This window comes from Pelmatolapia mariae, linkage group LG4 (genome assembly GCF_036321145.2).
Source record: "Pelmatolapia mariae isolate MD_Pm_ZW linkage group LG4, Pm_UMD_F_2, whole genome shotgun sequence".
In the NCBI taxonomy this organism is placed as follows: Eukaryota; Metazoa; Chordata; class Actinopteri; order Cichliformes; family Cichlidae; genus Pelmatolapia; species Pelmatolapia mariae.
Genome location: NC_086230.1, coordinates 10,363,864 through 10,379,702, shown reverse-complemented (window position 1 = coordinate 10,379,702; position 15,839 = coordinate 10,363,864). Strand labels below are relative to the sequence as shown.

The 15,839-nt window shown below is 40.9% G+C and overlaps 2 protein-coding genes across 5 annotated transcripts; both read left to right on the top strand.

Annotated features, from left to right (window-relative positions):
* Nucleotides 1-776: 776 nt before the first annotated feature.
* Nucleotides 777-9,172, top strand: LOC134625298 (MICAL-like protein 1). 4 transcript variants are annotated; one of them, XM_063470519.1, is made up of 16 exons: nt 777-918; nt 1,321-1,369; nt 1,774-1,822; nt 1,918-2,059; nt 2,307-2,395; nt 2,480-2,622; nt 3,660-4,084; nt 4,230-4,275; nt 4,965-5,580; nt 5,710-5,832; nt 6,075-6,201; nt 6,310-6,400; nt 6,486-6,559; nt 8,415-8,529; nt 8,606-8,649; nt 8,821-9,172. In XM_063470519.1, exons 4-16 carry the CDS (start codon nt 1,975-1,977, stop codon nt 8,943-8,945), a joined length of 2,103 nt encoding a protein of 700 aa, XP_063326589.1. In that variant the 5' UTR covers nt 777-918; nt 1,321-1,369; nt 1,774-1,822; nt 1,918-1,974; the 3' UTR covers nt 8,946-9,172. The 4 variants fall into 4 exon arrangements, with proteins under 4 accessions (XP_063326589.1, XP_063326588.1, XP_063326586.1 ...); XM_063470518.1 differs by having other exon boundaries at nt 777-1,369; nt 2,310-2,395; XM_063470516.1 differs by having other exon boundaries at nt 777-1,369.
* Nucleotides 9,173-9,882: 710 nt separating this feature from the next.
* On the top strand, nt 9,883-13,152 carry polr2f (RNA polymerase II, I and III subunit F). The gene is made up of 5 exons (XM_063470515.1): nt 9,883-10,020; nt 10,214-10,283; nt 10,418-10,548; nt 12,364-12,435; nt 12,553-13,152. Exons 1-5 carry the CDS (start codon nt 10,001-10,003, stop codon nt 12,641-12,643), a joined length of 384 nt encoding a protein of 127 aa, XP_063326585.1. The 5' UTR covers nt 9,883-10,000; the 3' UTR covers nt 12,644-13,152.
* The last annotated feature ends 2,687 nt before the right edge of the window (nt 13,153-15,839 follow it).

Sequence of the window (15,839 nt, the reverse complement as noted above, 5' to 3'; positions counted from 1 at the left end):
GAGTTGAATTACATAGAAAGCACTACGATATTTGTAATACATCAAGTAAAGGATCTATCTCATTTGTATTACATTTATTTAATATATGTATATATGGGTATATCGTAAGTAAAATTAATAATATTTGGTATGTGGTATGCAATACATAATTCTGACTATATCAAATAATTAATATATTAAAATATTGCTCTATTTCACATCAAAACGTCCGTTAAAACACTTTATTTATGAATGAAATTACAAAGTTTATTTGCATAATAGATTGTATCAAAGTTTTTTAAAATATTTTTTATGATTTGAATACGAATAACCTTTCTAGTAAAGTAATTTTCATAGGACAAAGAGCTCGTGAGCAGAACATACCGGAAGTTGCGTTCCTTCAAACCAAAGCATTAAAAACAAACCCAAAACAAATAAGCCTAACCTTTCACTTAGATGTTTATTTATTTATTTATTTGCGTTAGGTTTACCCACTTTTTTCCCTCTTACTTTCTTTTTTTTAACAATACCAACTCATGTAACTGAGTATCTATTTGTGGTCCGAGACTAAGGAAAGCTTCTCTTCCATAAAAAATAAGAAAATTTTTAGTAAAAATGGATTGAAATAAGAAAAAAAGGCACGGCCAGTTTTGAATCGGTCTGTCAAGTTTGCACCCGGACAATAAACCTATAATTACAAACCTTTTCTTCCTAATTATAGAGAGGCGGCAAGAACAGCTCTGTGTCTCCCTCCAGTGGCAGCTATTAGGCATTTCATACATTGTGGAGCACAACTGCAGAGCTAATAATGGGACTAAGTTTAAAATATCAGCCCTGTGTAACAGACCAGAGGTCTGGCAGTGTTTCTCTAACAGTTCGCTTCACTTCAGGGGCTCGGTGCAGCTTTGCGGTGGAGGAAACAGCATCGAGCTGAAACAAGTGAGAGACTTGTGGTCGTGGTTTGAAACGCTGGAGCAATGCGCGGTCGCTTTACTTGCCTTTGTTTATATTTGACAAAAACAACTCGAAAGGGGGGGGAAACATAAACTTCCTTCCTTCCTGCTCTTGCTGCTTCGCCACCACGACGTGCAAGGCTGGCCGCAGAGAAATAGTTGCAAAGGTAGATGCTTTGCTTCCTGTTTCCTCCGAAAAAAAAGCCAGACCTGCACCACTTGTATCTGATCTCTCCGACTCTGACACGGTGCCATGTTCTGCTCCCTGCCCACTTGTGAAAAGTCGCACGAGAAATGGCATCACCGAGGGTTTTGCTGGAGTGGTGCCGCGTCACATGCGCCACTTATCCCGACGTGGAAATAACTAACATGTCAACCTCATTCACAGATGGACTGGCGTTCTGTGCTATCATCCACAAACACCGCCCTGACCTCATGTGAGTAATGCCATATGTTAACAGAGCTGTCATGGCTGTGCGGAGTGAATTGTACCGTGCTTCTGACTTTCTAACTCCTGTTTACCCCTGTCTGTTTCTGTTTAATCAGAAGCAGAGGGGCTCGTGTGCACTTTAGCAAAATGACAGCAGATTAACCAATCTGCATCTCTTTTTAACCCTTTTTTGTCCAGTCTCATTGGCCTGAAATCGGCAATTTGGTTTATTTGACACTGAACCACTCCTCTGGAATCATCTCATCTCTGATCTTTTAATGCTTTTTGCTTCTATTGTATTTAGAAAAGTGCATTATGTAGTTAATCACCAACTTTGTCGCTCATTTATTGTTTTTTTTTTTTGTTTGTTTGTTTTAATTGAATCTCTCCAATTTCTTCACTTTACTCCAGAGACTTCAGGTCCCTCTCCAAAGATAATGCTTATGAAAATAACAAGCTGGTGAGTTTCTGATTGGAAACCAGAACGAAAGCATCCCGCATCTTTGTTTCGGTTTATTCACTTTCATTCCCTGTTTCTCGCCTGTGGGCCTGCAGGCGTTTGAGATAGCAGAGACAAAGCTGGGTATCCCTGCCTTCCTGCATCCGAAGGATATGGTTTCCACCAAGGCGCCCGATCGTTTAAGCGTCGTCTCCTACCTTGCTCAGTACTACTGCTTGTTCAATGGGAAGTCTTCGGGTGCGTTGAAGATAATCTGCCTGTTGTATTTGCCCTTAATTTTATGTTGTTGTTGTTTTTATAGATACTGGCATAAATTTTCAGGCTGAGGTTTACTGTCCTGCTCAAACATATACAGTTGAATTAATATTCTGGATGCAGTGTTATCCCTCACTCTTCAGGTCAGGTGAATGAAATCAGACTGGCCCTTCCTCAAAGAAACACAGTGCATGCACGGTGATTTGCGTGTCTTATCTTGACTTTACAGCAGGTCCTGCCAAATTGTGGTCATCGCACGGCACTTCCTCACACAGCCTCTCGAAGAGCAAAATTTACCATCATCCAAAGAGCATGAAGGTGAATGTTCACAGGCTATTTTGGTTCTGATTTAGTCATCTCTGTGGTTGTCACTTGAGCGACTGGTTTCTCTTCTGTTTTCAGAGCTTGACTGACAGCAAAACCAGTCGAGAGGAAAATGTTTGTGATGCGAGGCCGCAGACTGTGTGCAGTTTGTGTTTGAAGCCTGTGCACCTGATACAGAGGCATTTGATAGATGGAAAAGTTTACCACCGCAGCTGTTTCAGGTAACAGGAGGTCACAATGCTGTGCAAAAGTGTTAAGCCACCTCTAGGTTTCTTTATATTTTGTTTCCAAGGAGCCAGACTTTCTTGTCACTTTTTAAAAGTGATCTTGAGCAATAGTTTTCCAGAGTTTCTGAAAATCTTTCAAAGTTCTTTGGTCATTGGCTGCTTTTTTGCTCATTTTTAGTAAAGTCCTTGTAGCTGTTTTTCTTTTTTCTTTTTTTAATTTCTTGGTTAAACCGCTCAACACTGGCCTATGAGTCATTCCAGCATAAAAAATCCACCCAAATTAACGGATGAAACAGTGCTGTGTTTGCACATCACAGACTACTTGGTGAAGAACCAGTTTTAAATTGTATATTTAGGCACTTTGTTACTAGCATCCTGTGGCAAAAGTACGTCATTATTTCCCATTTATTTAGCTGAATCTACCAACAACAACAAAATGCCAAAGATAGAAAAGTTTGCAGGCATGAAATAGTATTTTTGCACAGTTTAGAAAGAGTTATTAGTTGAAAACTAGACATATCTCGGGATGGTGTGCAGTAGGTTTGAGGAAACTGGACAGGTGGGTGACATAAAAAAGACATTAAAGACCCAATAAACTATCTACAGTATGAAAAGTATCTAAAAGCCATGGACTTCAGAAATGGGGAAAAAATCCATCCACCTGAAACAGGATCTGAGACATGCTTTTGGACCTTCAGTTGCTCCATCTAATGCTCCCTAAAGCCTCATCACAAATGGTCTCAGTGGACGAGTGGATGTCAAGAAGCCATTCTTAAGGAAGGACAGAAAAACAAGCAATAGAACTCTAACAGTCATGGATTGGCCTCCCCAGAGCCTGCACCTCAACATCATTGAAGCAGTGCGGGATCATCTTGACAGAAAACTGAACAAAAGGCAGAAACATCCAAAGAAGAGCTTTGAATGTCCTTGAGAAAGCCTGGAGCACTATTCCTGCTTGCACGTTTCAATAAATAATAATCACCCTTGATTTAGTAGATCTGGTAGATTTAGATTTCTTTTTTGTATTTCAGGTGCAAAGTGTGCCACGCAACTCTTTTACCACAGTCTTACACACAGGGAAGTGACGCTGGCTCCTTGATCTGCACTTACCATGCGACAAACAGTAAAGGTACTCATGTCGACGTCAGCAGGCAAACTGGATCTCAAAGTAAACTTCAGACAGTTTGTTATTCTCTGGGTGGACAGCCTATCACCAGCGTCCCTAATTACACAAAGAAAACAGAGTCACAGGACACACTGGGTTGCAAGAATGCAGAAACAGGTGGGACAGAAAGGAAGGAGGAGAACAGAGAGGTCAAAAACAGAGAAAATCACTGTGTACAAGTGATAGATGGAAGGACTCATCCTGTTCCAGCACCAAGGCGGATTTCTGTAGGCCCTGTTCCTGCAGCCAGGATCAGAAGTTCACAGACTGTAAATAGCTCCCCTGCTGCAGGTAAACGGACACACTTGTTTTCTTGTAGCTGTTCAGTCGTAATTATTACATTCCTGCTTTCTGCGTGTATTCTGGTCATACATCTGTTTCTCTGTTAAGACATAATCATTATGTGTTTTGGTTTCCTCACTCTTTCTCTCTGCAGGTAGTTTATCCAGTCAAAGCAAATGTGCAGCCAGTCCGCCTCAAGGGTAAGTGTGACAAAACAACATGTTCATTGCTTGCTTTTGGCACGCACTTGTCTTTTCTTATGCATCTTTTCTGATTTGTATCTAATTATTTATTAAATGCTGAAAAACGAATTGTCACATTTGCCAATAAAAATATGAACCCAGACCTGATTTAATATTGGAAAGTGTGCTTTTCAAGGTTCTTACCTTGGAGCTCTTTAACATTTTGGGAAAGAAGAGGAAGTTCCAGGAGGCTAAATTAAGCGAGCAGTGAGCGTTAGTGTGGCCAAATTAGTAAAAGTTTGCACTGACCTGAATTTGATCCTGGTTTACAAATTCACAATGCACAAATCCGTCTGAAATGTGTCAGTCTCACAAAAACGTTGATGTTCAGGCTCTACACAGGTTTGAGGTATGTTCTGACATCACAGACGCTCTTGGCTTACGATCTAAAAACAACTACAATAGAGAGGCTTGAACAGATGACCTTGAAGGGGATATGGGCCAAATTTAAATCAGATGTTTTCTTTCTTTTGTGGCCAAAGTCAACAGACTTAACAGCACATCGTGTGTTTTGAAATATATGTGCAAAGTTTCTGTGGTGGAATTCAAATAAGTAAAAGAAAATGCCCATTCATAAAATGGAACAAGAGAAAAGGTCTTAATAACTGACTTTTTTCAATGTGTTTTTATATTTCAATACTCTATAGCACCAGCCCAGTCAGCGCTAGATCTAAAATGAAAAGCAGCCATCCATGGATGGCCCTCGTGCATCCGGGACCCTGGACACAGCTGCCTCCAGCTCCACCTCCACTTCCCACTTTTCGATCCAAATCGGCTTCTAACTTAGACGGGTCGTCCAAAAGACCCAAAGTTCCTGCTCCAAATCCTTTTGAAGATGTGCAGGAGGACGACTCTCAAAGAGAGGCTGCTAAATCCGAGTCTGAAGACCAAAATAAGCCTTTATTGGGAGCTACCCAATCAGAGGGCAGCACCTTGGCATCGCAGGAGGCTGAAGAAAACACAGCTCTCCCACAGAAGAGCCCGGATCTCAGAGAGGGTGGTGAAGTTGCAGAACCTGACCCAGTAAAAGAAGTGACTGCAGATACTAACACAGAGAGACCTTGTGGTGAAAGAGGTGGAGATGGCGGTCAGATTGCTCCGTCAGATGTGACAGAAGCAGCAGGTCCGTGTCCCATTCCTGCTTCAAGACAGAGTCACATTTTACCCAGAAGTCTTTCTGTGCCAGCCATTGCGTCTGACCCTCATTCTGCACCTGTCGGTGAAACACAGACGGATGAAGCTGCCACATCGTGGCAAAGTAAGGTACGACAAGAGATCAGAGTTAACCAATAAAGACCAAACATTAATGCACGTTTCACGTTCTACCAGAGGACAATCTCATATGGCGTTTCTTACAGTTTTCCATTATATATATATATATTTTATTTTCAGCTTTCCTGTGAAAAAGATCCTAAGGCTCAAAGACCCACATTATCCAAATCAAATACCGTTCAGGACCTCTCACCTTGTCGGGGCCCCGCACCTGGCCATGGATTCCCACTCATCAAGAGAAAGGTACAGCAGCTGCATTTAGGACAAACTCAAAGGCCTCAAAATCTAATTCTGAGTCATTTCTAGATGTGCCTTTGTGTCATGTAGATGCAGACTCATCATTAAGACGAGACGTTTTGCGCAAACTGAGTAGTTTACCCAGAATAACAAGGTTTAGTCACTTTGCATTTTTTTGTGTGTGATTTATTTAAGAAATTATTTAGTTTTTGAAGTCTTGAGTTTTGGTGATATTTGTTGCTTGATAGGTGCAGACAGATCAGTGCGCTTCCCCAGAAGAGCTGCAGGTGCAGATGAGGGAAGTGGATCAACATCTGGAGACACTGGAGGGAAAAGGAGTGGAACTGGAGAGGAACCTGAGAGGCTGCAAAAATGGTTCGTACTAAATAAAATAATTTATTGGCACAAAATTCTCAATATTGTGAAGCCGCTTTGCGTAAATACCATTAAACTGACTCTCATTGCTTTTTTTTAAAATTTCAGATAAACAGGAGGAACAAATGCTAATGGAGTGGTTCTCTCTTATCCACGAGCGGCATGTTCTGATGTGCCACGACACGGAGCTGGTTTATCTGTAAACATTTTTTCACTTGTGCGGCTTTTCTTTTTTTTCGTGTTTTCTGAGCATCCTAAACACATGTGTAATTTTTATTTCTCAGGACAAAGCAGAAAAAGCTGGAGGACAGGCAGACCGACGTGGAGTACGACCTCCGGTGTCTCTTTAATAAACCTGGTTAGTATGTAGCTCTGTGCATTGTTCAGTCACTTTTATCACCCACTGTATTTGACATCAACGGGAATTACTGATCTCCATAATCAAGGGAAATTACCAGAGGGAGGGTGGGGTGGGGGACTGTGTGTGTGTGTGTGTGTGTGGGGGGGGGGCTTGTAAATTATTCAGGGATCAATAGTCCCTTATCTAAGGTTCTGTAGGCGTGTTCAAAGGTCTTTAGCAGAAAGCTGACATAACTGCCATCAGAGTTTTGCGTGTCAGGGATGATTTGTGACAGCATAGCTGAAAGGGTGAAAAGGAATGTTTACAAGCTGAGACCTGCTGTGACATGGTTCAGAGACATAGTTAGAGGGGCTAGGGGGTTAGACGTGTAGAATCTTTATGATCATGTAAGAAAAGTACAGTGAAATTGTATGCAGTCCTATTTAGTGCACAGAAGGCAATCTAACTATCTCAATCTGTGTGTGTTTGAATCTGTATGTGTGTCTGTGTGTATCATTATTATTGCACTGTTGTTCACAGCTGTGAATACTGGTTGCACGGGTTAGTGAAAGGAGGCAAACTATTCAGTTTTCATTTTTTTAGTTCTGGGAGATGTGCTGTTTTTCCAGTCTGTTTGTCTTGTTCCAACTGCACCGCCTCCCTGAGGGTAACAGCTGGAATGTGTGATGTGCCCATCAGGATACTGTGGGCTTTACTGTGGCACCAGGACCTGTAGAGCTCCTCTAAAGAGAGAGGAGCACAGCCGATGATTTTCCGTGCTGCGCTGATGACCCTCTGGAGTGTTTCCTGAGCAGCGCAGCTTGCAAACCACACTGGGAAACAGTTCCGGCTGTACACTTTGAGCTGCTTGGCTAGGGAATTGTTTTTCAGGAAACCTCAGGGAGTGAAGTCGCCACTGTGCCGTCTTGATCAGCACAGTTGTGTAGGTTTTCCAGGTTAAATCATCATCCAGATGCAGGCGCAGAAACTTCAGTCACTACACAGTCCCTGCTGATGTGATAGGCTAAGGGTCTGTTTCTCCAGAAGTCCATTATTTCCTTAGTTTTCGTGGTGTTGAGGAGCACTTTGTTTTTCCACAGAGAGGACAAAGACTGATGGTCTAAGACGAAGACCACAGACAAAATTCATGGGTGTAGTGAAGGAAGAAATGCAGAGTGTTAATGAGGCAGATGAGACACTGTGGTGCTAAAGGGAGCAGCTGAAAAAGATGATGATCCTAAAAGAAGGAAAGAAGACCCAGTTAAACAAATGTGACATAGTAATAGACTTGGTCATTTATTTGTTTGGGAAAGTGATCTAATTTTGCACACTGTGAGGGAACAGAGTCTGAGATTTCACTAACCTTTGTTCCTCTGTGACCTCCCGCGCTACAACACACCCACTGCTGTGGAGGGTAACAATGCTCCAGCATTTCCTCCATTTGAAAACTCGCTACTGTAAGTCTACACTGGTGGAAGTCCAAACAGTTTAGAGATGGTTTTGTGAACTTTTCAAGCCTGATGAGAAACAGAAACACCAGCTCACACTTGATTGTTACGTCTGTCACTGAAAACACTTGTTTCTAATCACATATTTGAATTACCAGTTATTCCTAGAGGGTCACATACTTTTGCCATTCTCAAACTGGTAAGTAATACTAGATCCTGACATGCTTTTTGAGGCTAAATGGTGCAACAAGAACAAGAAACACTACAAGAAGGCTCTGAGTTGGCTCTTAAAAGGCACTGAGATGAATTAATATGTTTCTATAAGAATATTGTTGCTATCCTATCAGTGGAATCCAATGGAGATCGCTGATTTATTAAATGAAATCTTATTGTGTTGAATTTTCATTGTCATCATCTGCACACAGACAAGAACTGGAGTCAGGAGGATCGAGATAAAGAGAAGAAGCTGATGGATGAGCTGGTCACCATCATTGAACAGAGGAACCACATCATCAGCTGCCTGGATCAGGACAGACAGAGGTACTTAAGGAAAAAAATAAATTATGCTTTTGCATTTGTAAATTTTATGTGAGTGCAACTTTGTTTTTCTGATTAGGGAGAGAGAAAATAACGTGCTTTGGGAAGATGTAATGAACAAAGGTAAGATAACGAGCCTTCTAATAAAAGCTCTTTGGTACTGTTTTGTATCTTCTGTTTTTCCTGTATGATGAAGGCAGAAAGAAATTGATTCGTTGGATTACAAATAATGCTCTATGTCAATGTTTGCTTACTGCTTAATGTTTGTTTTGCTGCTCTTCCATCTCTTCTCAGTCTTCCAGAAAGAAGGATTAAAAGAGCTAAGGAAGCCCAAAAAAGATTTCAAGCCTACGAAAGTACTAAAAATCCTGAACCACAAAGAAGAAAGCACGAAGAACTCTGTGGACAAAAAGAGTTGAAGAAGTGTCAGAAACTCTCATTGTTCATGTGTGAACAGTATGAAATATGCACTTATTAAGTACATGCTTACTAATTATGTGTTAAAGCCCAGCTTAGTAACATCACCAAACGAAATGTATTGTTCTCAGTCGGCACGATGTATATATTATTATTAATGTGCTTTTTCACTCTAAAAATTATCAATATCTTATTTTTATGGTATTGTATACTTGTGGGTTTTTTTTAAGTGTGCAATAAATCTTCTCATATGTTAAGTACTGTCTGTAGTGCATTTGAATTCATCAAAAAAACAGACAAAAAATATTTAATATACACACACAATGTACCTGTTAACATACCAGTAATGTAGGATTATGTTCATTCTCAATTTTGCAGTGTTTTTTTTTCCTATATGATTTTAAGTAAAAGGAAAATAATAAAGAGCAGAGGCTGAAAATACTTGGTGACTCAAAATATGAGTCTTAATTTGTGGTTCTAGAAGATCTTATTCTGAAAGTTTGTTTGACGTCTGAACATTAATGAAAAAGGGAGAAAAACGTGTTGGCTGTCAAGTCTAAACGAAGCCCAGGCTAAATTGCATTTAAGCAGCTGCATTTATGTTAACAAAGAAAATTATCTATTTCTCATAGTTTCAAAAAGAATGTTTTCCTGTATTAATACTGTTGTATTTTGTTTCGCAGTAAAATTAGGGGTCATAAAAAGCTACAGGCTCATTGACAGGACTGTAAAAAATAAAGAGAGAAAAAGACAGAAATACCGCTCGTACGACAAATGGCGAATTTTATTTATTTATTTTAATTACAACAATCAACGTTTTTTTGTTGTTTGTTTTTTGGGATTTAAAAACAATAAACAAATGTAATTGTACTGGAGTACAAGTGGAAAGAAAAAACAAAAGTTCCTTTTCCTGTTTTTCATCCGGAATATTTTCCAGCGCACCAAACCACCGGAAGTTTAAGCTTCGTACCGTTCATGTGGGTCCGTGTTAACAACAAAGTGTGTTGACTTTCTTCTACCGTTTGAGTAATATTGTACGTAAACTTTAGGTTAAAACATGTCCGACAACGAAGATAAGTAAGTAATGATGACACTTTGATGAAATTCATATTAAAATGCTTGTTTCTTTGTTATAACTTGGCGCGAACTAGCATTGTAGCTAACGCGGTTAGCCACACTGCTAAGTGCTCTGTATAAACTTATTGACAATTTGCTGTCTTTAGAATCCATTTATTGACTTTAAAAACAAAACTTTGTGTCAAATTTGCAGCTTCGATGATGGAGATTTTGATGATGCCGAGGAGGATGAGGGATTAGATGATCTCGAAAACGTGGAAGACGTAAGTGGATGACTCTCTTAACTGGACAGCACAGACACTGCTTTGCTTTTGTTGTTTGTCGTCAGTTTTATTTTTAGCACTACTGATCGCTGCCTTTGTATCATGTTTATTGTCGGTTGTTTTCTGGTGAACAGGATGACCAGGAGAACGTGCAGATCCTGCCCGCGGGAGAGGGCCAGCAGGCAAACCAGAAGAGGATCACAACTCCGTACATGACCAAATACGAGAGGGCCAGAGTGCTGGGGACGCGAGCCCTCCAGATAGCGTGAGTGTTTCTTCATCGTCATTTACGGCTTCCACATGAAAATGAAATTTGTCCTCCCGCAACATACAAGACAAAAACCTATCATTAAGAATAATTCTTAAAAAATAATGAATAGAGAATATGATCAAAACAAGACATATTAATAACTGAGCAGGGCAAAACAGTGCAAGTGCAACCACTGACATGTGGAGTTCACCAGTCCTCCAGCCTCTGTGAAGAAGCTGCCTTTGAGCCTTGTGACTTATGGCCTTGGTACTCTGCTGGGTTGGTGGGTTCCCTCATGATCCAAGGCACTACTACTCCACCTGCTGAGATAAATGTCCTCAATGGAAGGGAGAGGAGATGAGGTAGCTGCACAGCTTTCATTACTTTCTGCAGTAACTTCCTGTCAGCAGTAGAGCAGTTCCTGTACAAGGTGGTGATAAAGAAAGTAATTGTACTCTCCACCACACACCTGCTGCCGGCACTGAGGTGTTAAGGCAGGCCTGCCTCACGGTTCCACGTTCAACTGATACAGAGGTTATGTTTCCCACACCAGTCTGCTGATCTTCCTGAAAACCTGACATAGGAGTTTCCACTTTTGTGTTTATGAGAGCAAAGTGGATGACACTCTGTGTGATGCAGAACAGTTCTTCCTGTAGGTGTACTGATAAGCATAGTGTTATGTTGACAGCTGCTCAAAGCATTTCATAACTATCAGAGTGAGTCGTAAGGCACCACAGTCAGTGAGACTGAGATGTTGAAAATATTCGTCCACATTTCTTTGGTCCCCTTGTCAAGTTTTGTCATAGAATATAGAACTATGCTGAAGAGTAATGTAAAAGAGTACTGCAGTATTTGAGTGCATCTGACTTTCTGGTATAGTACACTGTTACTTTGTCTTTTGTAGGAGCAAAGTTAAGGACCATGAATAATTGAGTGAAGCTGGTGCATTTAATGTCATGTTAATATAAAGTTAACTAGCACCAGAAATATCAGTTTACCTGTGATTAGAGTTCATGTTTTATAGATGATAGTTGGATTCAGGTGAGCACCTTTTGATCTTAACCTTAGGCATGTACTACAAAGTGAGATTAATGGGTTAGCAAGGTAAGGCAAGGCTAAAGCCAGCGTTTTCAGCGTCACAAAGATGGCTTTCCTTTGACCTGGCCACATCACCACAGCAACTTATGCTAAACACACAGCCTGGTCAGCAACATGTTATGGTTAAAGTTTTAGTTTAAAATCATTCAGAAGTGCCACATTTTCACTGATTTTTTTTTTATTATTTCCAGCAGCCTGTAAATGTGATATAGATTCTCTGCTGAAGTGAGATGTTTTGTAAATGCTACCCGTAGAACTTAAAAATGTCTCTGATGCTCACTCGACCAATTCTGCGCTAAAGGAGAGTCAAACATCGTGTCAGACGCCCCCTTTCTTATATGTGAACACACAAAGAGCCTGAGTTAACGAAAACAGTTTTGTGATGACACCTGTCATCTTTGACTGGGGTTTTAGGTTTTGTCAAGCCAGATAGTGCAGGGAAAACCTAGCTATGTAGAACTTCATTTGTAGTATATGCCTCTCATTTACCTTCTACAAACCATTCCAAATTTAAAAAAGAGAAAGGAAACTCTGCGGCACAAAGTAAAGCACGATCAAAAATGACTTGCTTCCACTTAAGGCACTTCCACCTGTCACTGATTAACCCAGACTTCCTTAAATACTAACCCTCAATTACCTAAAAGAAGAAGACATGGTGTTTGTAGACTGAGCATTGAAAAAAGGCTCCAACACTGTACTGATGTGGTTTACCTGCTGACTTGTCTCCAACAGAATGTGTGCTCCAGTTATGGTGGAGCTGGAGGGAGAAACAGACCCGCTGCAGATAGCTATGAAAGAACTAAAGTAAGCCATCATTTTCTTTGATGACTTTATTTCATTTCTCTTTTTCATGTGTGAGTGACATTATTTAAAGAGCAGGTGACTGTAACAGTATCTCTGTCTTTTTGTCTTCACCGACAGGAGCAGAAAGATCCCCATTATCATCCGCAGGTACCTTCCCGATGGGAGTTACGAGGACTGGGGTTGCGACGAGCTCATCATAACTGATTAAACATCTTATGAAGCAGTCTACGCTGACAGATTAGCCTAAGCTGCTTCACAGCCACCATCCTAACTGGTTTTACAGCTATACAAACCCAGTGGAGGAGTCTCCTTCACGCCCACTCCCAGATCCAGTCGCCGTAATTCTCCGGTGACTGTAAACATGAGGTGTACTGCATAAGACTACTTAAAGACTCAAAATAATGCAAAACAAATTACTATGTTGTTTATAGGTCATAATCCTGTGAACTTACTTATTGTTTTCCCCTCTAATTATTTGTTTAGTGTTCATCACAACCCAGCTCATTTTTTCTTCTTTCTTTTATCTGGTACCCACTGAACTCAATCGTTTTAGCAGCTGCAATGCTTCTAAGAGCCACAAGGGGGAGATATATCTCAGTCAAACACTTAAGTTTTATAAAGGAATCCTGTATTATGAAGTATTTGCGTTTTTGAAAAGAGGTGATTGTAGTGAAATTACAGTTTTATTGTTATAAATAAAGATTTTTGTATAAAGAGTTTCTGATTTATGTTACGTACACTATGAAATGTAAACAGAGGTTTAAGTGGGTGAAGAGGGTGAAGTTACACTCTCTGGGTTCATAACTCAAAGACTTAGGAATCCTAGTGCAACAAGCAGTAATACAGTAATGTGTGCATTTAGATTGTAGCATTTGCCGGAGTGTGATTAGGCTGCCTTGATAGTAGATAACAGTAAGAACCCTCACTTCCGACAGTGGATGTTGATGTTTACACGGAGAAGTATTGTCACTGTCATGATGCATGGTGTGTGTGCCCCCCCGCCCCACTCCATAAACACAAAGCAGCCAAACAGTCAGTGTATTGTTTTAGGAGAAATGGGTTGTTGCCTGGGCAGAGAGACGGCGAGTGAATGCGGGAAGACAGAGTGAGAAAGTTTGTGAGAAAGCGGATTAACAGATTTCTTGTAGGAGACAGTGTGTGATGATACTCTAGTAAATAGGCGAGTGGATTATATGTTGCTTGTGTTTGTGGGAGCGCCGTGACATGTATGTAAAGACAGAACTGATTTAAAAGAAAAAAAATGCAGCTGGTAACAAAACTGATGAAGAAACTAGTCTTTTTTTCTTCTGTAGTAGACTTAAAGCAAAGGCGTGTCGGTCACTGTGACCTCTGAGCATCAGCAGGCAGGAGCCAGTTGGTGCTGGCATCAGTAATTATGTGTAAAATGTGTGAAAAACTGCTTTAATCTATGAGTCTTTTGATTGGAGGAGACGGCGCCTCAGGGTGATGCTGCGCTTCTTTCATGGGCTGGAGAGGGTGACTCATGTGATGCTCACCAGCACCAACACAGGGAGGCCACTATCAGGTCGCCTCCAGCAGAGGGAATGACTACAATCTCCCGAGACCTTCGCTGGATCAGGAACTTCCACCTCCTACTTGATTTGTTTGTCATTTGTCTGATTTCTTTTTCAGTCCTTTACAATATGACTTCTCTTATTGCTTTCCTAGATATACGCTGACTGGCCACTGTATTAGGTACACTTGTTCACCTGCTCATTATCACAAATATTTAATCAGCCAATCACATGGCAGCAACTCATTGCATTCAGGCATGCAGACGTGGTGAAGATGACCTGCTGGAGTTCAAACTGAGCTTCAGAATGAGGACGAAAGGTGATGTAAGTGACTTTGAATGAGGCGTGGTTGTTGGCGTCAGACAGGCTGGTCTGAGTATTTCAGAAACTGTTGATCTGCTGGGATTTTCCCACACACCCATCTCTAGGGGATACAGAGGAGAATGGCCAGACTTCTGCAAGCTGAGAGGAATGTGGCAAAAGCTAAAAAAAAACACTTATTAACCAACTAAAGTCTGAATGCACACCAGAAGACCACACCTGTGCCACTAGTCTCAGCTTAGAAAAGAAAACTGAGGCTACAATTTGCACAGCTCATAAAAAAGTGTTTCCTGATTTCTGCTGTGATATTCTGATTGGATGATCAGAATTTGTTATAAAAAAAATAAAATAAAAAGAACATTTAAAAAAGGTGATGTAATCCCATGGTGGTTATTTTCTTTGCAACTTTTAGGCCCCTTTGAGCACTGAGCAAAGCCTACCCGAGTATTGTTGCATACCATGTCCTTTCCTTTGTGGATGGAGATAAAAGGATTGGACATGTTATCATGACAGGATAATATACCATGTCAAAAAGCTCAAATCATCTCGATGGTTTCTGAGTTTATTGTACTTAAATGGCCTCCTCAGTCAACAGATCACCATCCAGTATAGCTTCGTTTGGATGTGGTGAAAAAGGAGATTCACATTATGGATGTGCAGCTGACAAATCTGCAGCAGCTGTGTGATGTTGTCATGTCAACATGGACCAGAATCTCAGAGGAACATCTCAGGAAGGACCAACCCTGTACTAACAAATTGAACTGCATTTTACTTCCTTTGATCAGCAGTAGTCATCTCATAGCTGCAACACAACTGAGAGTCTCATCTCTCTTTCTTTCACCTGTTGCACCCTCCCAAATTTTCATGTGATTCTCTATAATTGATTTTTTTAATACTTGATCAGTAGATTTGATTATTACAGGCTGATCTATTACTGCATTCTGGAGTTTCTCCTCTGATTCTTCATTTGCGTTTGTCAGTTTGGTCGTATCAGCACAGAGCCTTTCACATCTCAGGCAAGGAGATTCTGAACAGAACGTGCTCAGCTAACGTTTCAGTGCATCAGCATGCCTGCGAGAATTCAAATGAAACCTTTTGAGCAGTATCTCATCAGTCACCTGTCTGACACCTGCTTTGACATTCATTTGACACAAAATCCCATAACTCTGTCTATATCTTCTCCTTTTCATTATTTGAATCCCATTTCAGCTTCTATCTGATTTTTTTTTTTTTGTACTAGGATGGGGTGAGTGTTGGGGACGCTTAGAGGGTAGCGAGGGTTGCTGGGTCTCTGCATGGAGGGTAGGAGTCCCTTTGTATCCTGCTGAAGCTGCAGGCCAGGCAGTTATGGGTACGCTCCCTCATTGCCCATGTTTCCCTCCTCCCCCTAGATCCCTTTCAATGGCCCTCTTTGTCTTTGCAAAGTATCACACAGCCGATTAAAAAGAGGGAATTAAGAGTCAGGCTTAATCCACAACACGCACACACACACACGCATACACACACAATATAAGAAACCTGAAATATGCATGCATAACCAACCCTGCC

What these genes read in the sequence shown, in the direction of transcription:
- polr2f (XM_063470515.1), top strand. Translation starts at nt 10,001, where the DNA reads ATGTCCGACAACGAAGATAA. An exon ending in ACGCGAGCCCTCCAGATAGC is followed by an intron (nt 10,549 to 12,363) that starts GTGAGTGTTTCT and finishes TGTCTCCAACAG; the next exon opens with AATGTGTGCTCCAGTTATGG. An exon ending in ATAGCTATGAAAGAACTAAA is followed by an intron (nt 12,436 to 12,552) that starts GTAAGCCATCAT and finishes CTTCACCGACAG; the next exon opens with GAGCAGAAAGATCCCCATTA.
- LOC134625298 (XM_063470516.1), top strand. Translation starts at nt 1,227, where the DNA reads ATGGCATCACCGAGGGTTTTGCTGGAGTGGTGCCGCGTCACATGCGCC. An exon ending in GTTCAATGGGAAGTCTTCGG is followed by an intron (nt 2,060 to 2,306) that starts GTGCGTTGAAGA and finishes TTGACTTTACAG; the next exon opens with CAGGTCCTGCCAAATTGTGG. An exon ending in GACACGGAGCTGGTTTATCT is followed by an intron (nt 6,401 to 6,485) that starts GTAAACATTTTT and finishes TTTATTTCTCAG; the next exon opens with GACAAAGCAGAAAAAGCTGG.